The sequence below is a fragment of the Anopheles nili genome, chromosome 2, assembly GCF_943737925.1.
Source record: "Anopheles nili chromosome 2, idAnoNiliSN_F5_01, whole genome shotgun sequence".
Lineage (NCBI taxonomy): Eukaryota > Metazoa > Arthropoda > Insecta > Diptera > Culicidae > Anopheles > Anopheles nili.
In genome coordinates this window covers 12,896,175-12,905,946 of record NC_071291.1, presented here as the reverse complement: position 1 = coordinate 12,905,946, position 9,772 = coordinate 12,896,175, and the positions used below count along the sequence as shown (strand labels likewise).

Genomic DNA, 9,772 nt, shown 5'->3' with positions numbered 1-9,772 from the left:
AGCATACAACTTTGCTAAATAATAAACCTTTCGAAGATTATCTAATGCGTGGTATACTTTTAATGAGTTTTTGAATAAAAGCTTTTTTGTGCAATTCTTTTTGTCGCTTAGTAGTCAATACACTGGCAGTGCTCCATTTTCCTTATGAATTGGCTGAGTTCGCATGAATTCAGAAGAATGTCACTGTACAAAAATTCTTAAGTGAAAAGCCCAATCAAATAAAAGCAAAGCAAAAGCAAAACTAAGCAACCAAAAAGCACATAAAATAGTTATAAATTTTCCAAATTTTAGCAACAAAATGCATACAAGCGAATAACTGAGAACAAAAGAGTGAAAAGCGGAGGATAGAATGGAAGAGAAGCGTTTAGTAAGCTGGTATATTGAACTCTTAAAGATGTTTAAAATCTCAAAAGCTTTGCTAGTTTAAAAGCTTTGTCACAAGAAAAAAGGCTAGAATATAATTATTCATATTATATAAGGGTAAAAAGACACAAATTGCGAACAAGTGAGACGGTTATAAACGATACAAATTCCGCTAAGCTCATAAGAAGTAGCTCATAACCCAGCGCATAACATTTAATCATTGATTACCTAATTTTGAAAAAAAAACTCGACATATACCACTTACGTAAAGAATAAAAAAACAAATGAACAGGATGGAACGGAATGTTGTTGTTGGGCTTGTTGTTTTATTAAGAATTTGACTATCCATCGGAATCCGAGCTTGTCAAGATTGCGAATCGTGTTACGGCTCGCCAGAATCAGCTGTACGCAGATATTGTAATGCAGAGCTCTACAATTTAACTACCACCGTCCGTTCCAAAGAAAAAAAATGTCCATTTCTATGGCAGCTTGCGCTCAATCAGGCCTCATCAAGTTTACAAGTTTGCTGATAGCATGCCAAGCTATAAAGGAAACACTCAACTTTAGTATTTGCAAAGAACGCACATATAGCTGAAATGATAACATGTTTGTACATAAGTAAAGTATCAGAAACATTTGCAAACAGACGCAGAACTAACAGAAGAATAAGACAACAACAAAAAAACAAAAAAAGATTAGCCCGAAGTACACAACAATGCATGAACATGCGCTAAACATGAAACCATCGGGTTTGAGAGTGAAATTCTTACAATCCAACCGATCTTCTTGCCGTGTGTTTCGTCGTAATGGTTTGGATTTTTGAACAAATGATACTACATTCGCTGGTGGGTCAGTAAGCTTGGACCATAAAATACCGAGGTAGCAACCTACTTAACATAGACTGGTGAAAACTAAAAACTCGGTTTGAACCTCTCAAAATGAACCATAGAAAAAGTACGCACTGCTGCTAATGTAGAATGGGATATAAGGAGTTTGTTTTGAATTGAATATATATTTCCAATGATATGTATTGCCTTGTGATTGCTATTTATAATTTAAGAGTGAAATCATGGAAAGCGAAAACTAAGCTGGCATGAGTAAAACTATTGAGAATAAATAAAATGTGAAAGCTTTACATACGACCAATTCATTTCACCTAAAATTGGAGGCCATTTTTCAAACTCTTCATGTGTTATAGTTTAAACTACGACTACGAATAGTAACGACAGAGATTGTTAAAACAAACAAAATTTTAACTGCATCCGAAACCATCTTTCCTCTGCGCTACGTTCCAATTGACTGTTGTAACTTAAAATAATGGTCTCCGCCATTAGCGTTTAGGCTGTGGTCAAAGCGAACGTTCCGTTAAGACCGCGACCCTTAAGTCAGCCGCGTTGAGAGAAGCACACTGATTTTTCCTCAAATGTGTGGAAAGGACATACGTTTTTCAATATAACATCGATAAGGAAAAGGACCATTATTGTATAAAATAATATTTATAATGATGTGGAAAGCTGTTGCAACATGAAATCGTCTTTGGAACTGCATGTTATCCACACAGAATATCAACTTTGAATAGATCAAATCATGTTTGTAATATTATTCTTCATGGAGAGGATTCTACTAAAGGGTACATGTTTATATGTAATATTACAAACGTGAATGAAATATAGATCATATAACATGATGAGGATATGTATGCACGACTATTCCAAAGCATTGTATATTTTAGAGAATGTATTACTAATTATAAGACAAAGATATGCATACTACTTTTTAGTTTCATAAATGTTAATGAAAGGAGTTAATGGAAGAATGTTATCGTAATTTCGCAGCAAAATCATTTCAAGTTTATTTTAACGGTATAGTGGATGGTGAAATGGTGAAATTGAAGGTGAAATAAAAAATAAATGAAACATATGACGTTCGTTATGTCATCGTCTAGGGCTGTGTGTGTGCGCCAAAGATTGTTTTGGTCGGTATTTTTGTTGACGAATATCATAGTAAATTTTGGGGTAAAAGAATCAACTGCATAATTATTATGATTCTACATACAAACTGGAACAAAATCAACGATCTGTAGAATTTTAAGGTTAGTGAAGCAGCACGTACTACAATGTTTAAATGCCGTTGGCAAAAGTGATTTAACCCGATTGTTTTTTTCATGTTATTGTATAATGGAGGAAGCATTTAATTATATTTTTGCTTTCATGTTTTTGGTGATAGAATTCCTTGCCAATGATCATTTTTCATTGTGATTAGAATGAGTGCATTTGACGAACTTTGTGTTTTGTAATAGTACTAAATTGATTGAAACAATCGTCATATGAAATTTACCACAATGTCAGTGTAATATTATGGGAGGGTGTATCGTTAGTCATACTTAATATTTGAAGTTTTGTATCGTAAGCACTCTAATCATTCTTCATAAAAAAGGGATCATTTGTGTTCTGTTGACGCGTGCGAGTTTTGTTATCAGTAACCTTGTATATCTTTAGTAATTCGTTTGCAATTATAGAAAAGTGACGTTCTACCTTCATGCTAACTATTGGAGTATTTTTTTTTTGCACGTAGCAGTACATTGAACAGGTGATTCATTGCTCTTGGCCAAAGGGTTGGAGAACGCAATAGAGAGTGTCGGTAACGAATATGTTCGGTGTAGCGAATATGTTATAAGTGCAGATGAAAACGTGCATTAGGATATGGAACATAGACTAATGATTGATTAATGACTTCATCGTATCGTTACTGGAGACAAACACGATGGATTCCAGAAAGGATATCTACAATCTCTGGGTGCAGTACACGACAAAAGTTAGTATGAGGCATTATTATTTTTGTCCATTATAATCAAAAGGTTTTTTATTCTCTTTTAGAATGAAGAAATTTACTTTCGTCAGTTCATTGCGGGATTCGTGAATATTTGGCACTCCCAGCTACAACTGGATTTTGAAAATGCTCCTCTATGGGATGCTGTTGCGTCGGATTTGGGACCTCATTTGAGTCGTCTGCCGGATGAACTTCTACCGGCGATTGAAAAATTTTTGATAATTGCTCGAGATAGTTGTGAAAATGTAAGAAAGCATTGCATAACGCTGGAAAACGAGCTCCGACTGGATGTTTTTTATGGTGATAATCTCTGTTCAATCTACTCATTACTTTACTTTGTCTACTTTAGATTCGGCATGGTGGAGAATTTCACGAAACATGGATGAGCGAAAATGTTCTGCTAGTTCAATGCCTCATTGTAATCTGTCGTCATTTTGACAACATTGCTTCTGTAATTAATTCAAGTTACATCTCCAGCTGTGTTGCAATTTCTAATTTTATTATAACAAGGGTGAGTGATTCATTGTACGTAGCATACAGCAGGAGATGACTACAATAGTATTTTTGTTTTTCAATTAGCTTCACAATGAGCAGTCTACGGATGTGCAAACTGATGAGCTATTTGTAAAAAATGCAGCAAGACTTTTGGAGGTACTGTACGATCCGTATCTGACCTGGAGGAGCTATTTACGAGGCAATCATGCCGACTACGCCAGCTTGAACTACAAAATTTCTCAAATGCACCCGGAAATAGTGCCATTTATATACGATTGCTTCCAGAGCGGTAAAGTTACCAAAAACGCAAATATTGGTGGAGACTTAGTCCATATACTAGGGGCAGTCATTGCAGGATCTCAGGTAAAAGCGTTGTTATCAAGAATGAATTCATTGTGGTAAAGCTATGGGTGCTTTGCCATCTTTTCGCTCCTGTTTATATCTGCTTTTCGAATTGTTTGGTGATTGATTGTTTTCTCTTTATTATAATTTTCTACGTCTTGTTCTTTCTACTTGGTGTGGCTCTCTAACGATGATCATTTCTAGGTAGCTTTAGTTCACGTTCCGCTACCTAATGTCAATTCGTACTATTTAAATAATCCGATCGGTGAAGGGAACGATCAAGTCTCGGTGAGTTTGGTATCACTGTTCTTATGGATGCCTGCGTTGTAAATTTGTTAGATTAATGCTTAAAGAATTTTTTAGCTTGTCCTGTATACTGCATGCAAAAATGAACTCTTAATAATTTTCATTAATAATTAGGAGTTTGTCCCATGCATATATATCATCCTTTATATGCATGATTACATATCCAATATCAGCATTATTACTACCTTATTTTAAAACCTTTTTAATAGTAGTTAGTTCTTAAATCCTTTTTTTTCTTTATATTACGAAATTGGGATTCTGTGACTTAACAGAAGTGTGATCCATTCTACACACTTCATCGCTTCTTATTTGTATAGTTATGTTTAAAATGATTAGCATTAGCAATTTATATCTAACCTTAAATTACATTGTATATCAATACATAATTATTCATGTGTTTTGCAGCACAATGGATTGCGTGCCATAAGCCCTGCAACTGTTACCATTATAATAGATGTAATATCGAAATGGGAAAGCAATGCTAATCTCCGAAAGTTAATGTTGCATTGCTTTGCATTAATGGCAGTTATTCTACAAAAATCTAGTCCTGAGCAGGTAAATTTTATATCAAGGAAGCAAAATAATGAATGTTTTTTTTTCATATAATAAACTTTTTCATATATTTTCTCAGCGCCAGATAGATTTGTTGACAATTTTTCAACTGTATATAGGATCGATACGCGACTTACTGATGACAGACCACTTCATGGCGAGTTGTTCATCAGCTGCAAGCTTCGAATTGTCTCACGACGACGATAATTGTCTCGATATCGGCGCTATATCCGCGGCCATACAGACGATACAAGAATTCATTCCAGATCATTCTAATAAGTTGATATTATGCAATGCTTTGTTTGAAGCGAAGTTTCTCGCACAGCTCGTTCAGATTCCAGAACAAGTAAAGGTAAGCCATAAATTGAAAGGAATCCTTTGTGCTGTAATTTTTTCCCGTTTATCTTATTTTTCATTTATCAGAAGTGGAACATTGATCACCAAGCTCTTGGTACAGTGCTGGTAGAGACGCTGCATAAATTATGCTATAATTCAGAAAAAATGCAGCACAACCTAATGCATACCAACTACATAAATATGTTGTTTGATGGTTTAAAAGATTTTGGTAAACCCACATCAAGTTTAATTAATCAATGTCTAGGGTTCGCGTTTGATGAGTTGGATTTTCGGCAAGTAAATCCAATTGTCGTCATTAAATTAATAGAATGGATTCCATTCATGGGTGAAACTGAGCAAAATATGCTTAGCGAGGTGCTGTTGAAGAAGTGCTCAGGTACTTTACAAAGGTAAGAATTGAAAGTGGACTGTTTGAATATATTAAAATTAACTTCGGAGTGAAATGGTTACTTTTAGCAAACAAGATGTATGCAGAGAAAAAACTGTCAAACGTATCGTAGATGCTTGTTTATCAAATTCTCACCAGCTCTCTTCGAAATGTACTATAAATCTTTTGAAGCTTGTGGAAGAACTAGCCAAATATAGCATATATCCCACGGAAGTGAATAGTTTATTCCGTCTGTTACGACTTGAGTCACAGTTCGATTACCGTAAGGTGCTGCTGGAAACGATCTTGAGAGTTTCGCACCACTGTAGCTCCCAGGGAAACGTGCCCGTTAATTTTCTAGACATCCAAACTAATACCAGCGGAATCACGATACCCGAAATACGCAAATGGGAAACAACACATGGATTCGTCTTTCACGCCTGGCTTCGATTAGAAGAGGAAAAGTCATTGGCACAAAACTATCGTCGACAGCTTTTTAGTCTAACCACCAATTATGGTACTGGATATGAATTTTTCATACAGAAGAATGGTAATCTAGTGGTCAGCGTTATCACGAAGAAGGAATTTTTCACCGCCACTGTGCAATCGCCGCAACTACTGGATGGTCGATGGCATTCGGTCACGGTCAGCGTTGTACCACCGAAGCGATTGTTTTCGTACCATCAAATCAACGTATATATTGACTCCGTTCAAAAGTTAGGATCCACGATGAAGTACGCTTCGTTTGCGGAGGTATTTCATTACTGTTCAATCGGAGCGCCATACAACAATTTCCGGAAAGTATCGCACACATCGCATCAATCAAACTCCGCTCGAATGAGCCCTGTACTAGATGCATCACCAAGCGGCGAAAAGGAAGAAAAAGCTAAATCCTTGGGATTATTTCCCAACATTATCGAGAGGACGTTCTTTCCGGGCCTAGTTTCACAGGTACCGAATTATTTTACTCTTCCGAGCAAGTCTACATCCTCGTTGGATCCCAGCGTGAAATCCTACCCTATTGGAATGCAAGATTTAGTATTCGGTGAAGCAATCTGCCTGAAGGGGCAGCTCGGTGCCGTTCTGTTGGCCGACACAAATGTTAGTCTCAAGAATCTATTTGAGAGCGGACCAAACATTGCGAATGTTCTAGCGACAGATATGATCGAATCGTTTGATATGGCTTCAAAGTTTGTGTTTTGTTTTGCTCCTAACGCGTGTTTTGACGGGTTGTGTTTGGATCTGGCTCCAGGAAATCAATATAACGGCCATTTGGTGGCTAGTGTCGCCAATACACTCTCTATGCAGAATGCGCTAAATGGAATCGGTGGCATGGTGGCATTACTGCCTATATTAGATGGCATATCGCTTATGCCTGACTCTGACATTCCATCGACTAACGAACTCATATCGCTGAGTCCTGTTGAATCACCTCTGAATGAGGAGCGGTTTGGTGATTGGGAAATGTTGCAATTAAACTCGCTGACTGAAGCAAAGATAATACAAAACCCTATCGCTTGTTTCCTGTGCTTAGTACGAAATTTCATCAATGGCAGCGAGCTAAATAAGGAGAATATGTTAAAAAACGACGCAATCGCTATTATAAGTGCACTGCTTCAGAAGTGCAACGAGCGGCTTTTTGATGTGAACGTGCTAATGGCAGTGCAGCTGTTGATTGAATCGATACAAAACGAAATGCCATCCGGAAACATGGAGCTGTTGCATGTGTTGCATCGTGATTTGGTGTTTAACTTCCGTATCTGGGCTAAGGCTCAGTTTCAAATTGTTATAGGACATGTACAGTATATAAGTACTATCATCAAAGATGATCGAAAATATTTTCGCAAGCATTTTGGAATACAGTATTTACTGGACGTAATTCAGGAGCATTTCACCAATAATACAAACCTTCCACCACAAGATTCTAAAATGGTTCGGGAATCTCTGTTGAGGATCGTGAAATACTATATTCAAAAAGAAGTTAATATTAGAGAGGTATGTTACCTTTCAGTAATGATAAAATTCAAGGTCTGACGTTTTGTTTATCATTACAGATTTCCGCAGTGCTGGTATTCCTTACCACGACGAAACACGAGGCGACGGTTGGTGAGATTATCGATATGTTAATATTGTTAATCGAAGGAAAACACGTTAAGGATCAAATTTTCCTGCTAATGTACGAACCACATATGGCCGAAGCTATGTACACACTTTTCATTGATCGTCACTTTGGCAGCGAAGTGCATACCAAGCTAATCAAATTTATTACTGGCATGCTTTGTACGAAACGAATATCAGGGAAACACAAAGCTGCCCTGAGATTGTATGATACATCTGTCGAATGTCATAGTCTTTATCCGGGTCTGTTTTCGTTCATGCTCCCTTTCCAACTGGAACCGCACGTTATCCTTGGGTTGTTGGATTTTAATCTGAATTCGGACACGGAAATGGGCTATGCTGGTGCGTTATGCTTGATTTACCATTCCAATCTTTCCAATCTGTCGTTGAAGCTCGAAATTAGTCGTCGTTTGATGACAAGCACTTTTACCAAACCAAAGGCTCCGCAGATGATTGCGAAGCAGGTTGGGTGGCAAGAATCTATCGCACGGTTGCTCATAAAAAAACCGGTTGAAAACCGTTTAGACGAAGGAACGGAAAAAAATCAACAGAACCTGCTAACCGATATGGATGAAGTGGTTAAACGCGAGAGCGAATCTTCTGTCGTTGGTGTGGGCGTGGATGATCTGATAGTGTTTGATGAGGACAATATGGAACTGCACTTACAGGACAGCAGTAAGCAACCAAATTCATTCATGTCGGAGGCAGCAACGGTTATAGAGCATGAAATCAAAGAGTTAGCGGACACGGTGCAGGAGGCGGTAGTGGATAACATTGCCTCTTCGATAACTTCAGTGTATTCGGTGATACGGCAAAAAACATCGGATATTCAAGATACGATCGGATCGTTAACACTAAGCTTTGAGGATACTTCAGGGCGAAAGAAAAAATCTTCACTCAGCAGTAGCAGTGACGAAAATGTTTCCCTCGATGAATCTTGCTCGTTTGCTGGAACCACATCAATGGTGATAGAGGATGTACAGTCGACGAAGAGTGGAGAAGAGTTGGACAGTAGCGCAGGAAACAGCGTAGAGTCACCAAGTGTGAAGTATACGGACGATAATGACGAAGAAAATCTCGTTTGCCTTGTGTCTAGCAGTTTGTTCACAATTCTGTGGCGCGGTGTGGAAAATTCCAACGACTCTTGGCAGGAACGGGGTCAAGTGATGGCTTGTATCAACTTAATTGCGTTGAACAACGAATTATACTGTTCCCATTTGGCCCTACGTTTGCGTATTTTGGAAATGGGTGTTCAGGCAGCCCTGATTGACTTGGCGGAGAATGCGCATCTCGCCTTAACGCATCAACAGAACGCGGCTCAATTACTACGATTAGCTTACGATTTGGTGGTGTTAGACCCAAACGAAGACGACTCTAAAAAGTGCTCTGTGAAACTGTTGGATGGGGTGCTTTCACTACTTGACATACTGATGGTCTTTCAACAAAGTAGCAGTGATGATTGGTCTGAAATGTCTCACCTCTGCCTGGGACTTTTGTTAAAGTGCTCTCATAACGCAAATTCAGAGATAGTAGCGATGGCCACGGCCAAATTGCATGCGTTGTTACAAAACCGTATCAATCAAGATCCCGCCGAAATCGGATACCTAATGTACAGTTTAAATCAAGCAATGTGCAATGCCATCGAAGTGGACAATTCGGAGCAGTATTCGTTTCTCATTCCCGTGATGAAAGCTTTACTAGAGAAATCACGCACGGTGCTCGGTTTAGCAACGCATACGCCAGATCTACCAGCGACTTCGTCGGGTCCGATTTTCTTCCAGGATTTCCAATCATATTGTGCTAGTCGGCAGTGGATTACATTCATTGACAAAAAGGTATGTAGATTATTTGTCATCGATATTATTTTTACATTATGTGAATGTTTTGAAATTATACCTATTCAATGACTTTCATCATTTTTATTACGTATCTATTAACCATTAACAAACTGTAGTGAATTAACAATGATTTCGGAATTTTAATTAAAAAAACAAAAACAAACCCCTATAGCTATTTTCGACAAACTTTAAACAGTTTAATAAA

At 37.8% G+C, this 9,772-nt stretch overlaps 1 protein-coding gene across 1 annotated transcript in view; it reads left to right on the top strand.

The window, feature by feature from the left end:
- The first annotated feature begins 3,126 nt into the window (after positions 1-3,126).
- LOC128729435 (neurobeachin-like protein 1) overlaps positions 3,127-9,772 on the top strand; it is a 47,207-nt gene continuing 40,561 nt past the window's right edge. The window contains exons 1-10 of the mRNA XM_053823051.1: positions 3,127-3,177; positions 3,240-3,437; positions 3,542-3,703; positions 3,784-4,050; positions 4,741-4,890; positions 4,967-5,239; positions 5,311-5,633; positions 5,701-7,606; positions 7,666-8,732; positions 8,772-9,564. Coding sequence (XP_053679026.1) covers positions 3,127-3,177; positions 3,240-3,437; positions 3,542-3,703; positions 3,784-4,050; positions 4,741-4,890; positions 4,967-5,239; positions 5,311-5,633; positions 5,701-7,606; positions 7,666-8,732; positions 8,772-9,564 — 5,190 coding nt within the window. The remainder of the gene's footprint in view (positions 3,178-3,239; positions 3,438-3,541; positions 3,704-3,783; positions 4,051-4,740; positions 4,891-4,966; positions 5,240-5,310; positions 5,634-5,700; positions 7,607-7,665; positions 8,733-8,771; positions 9,565-9,772) is intronic.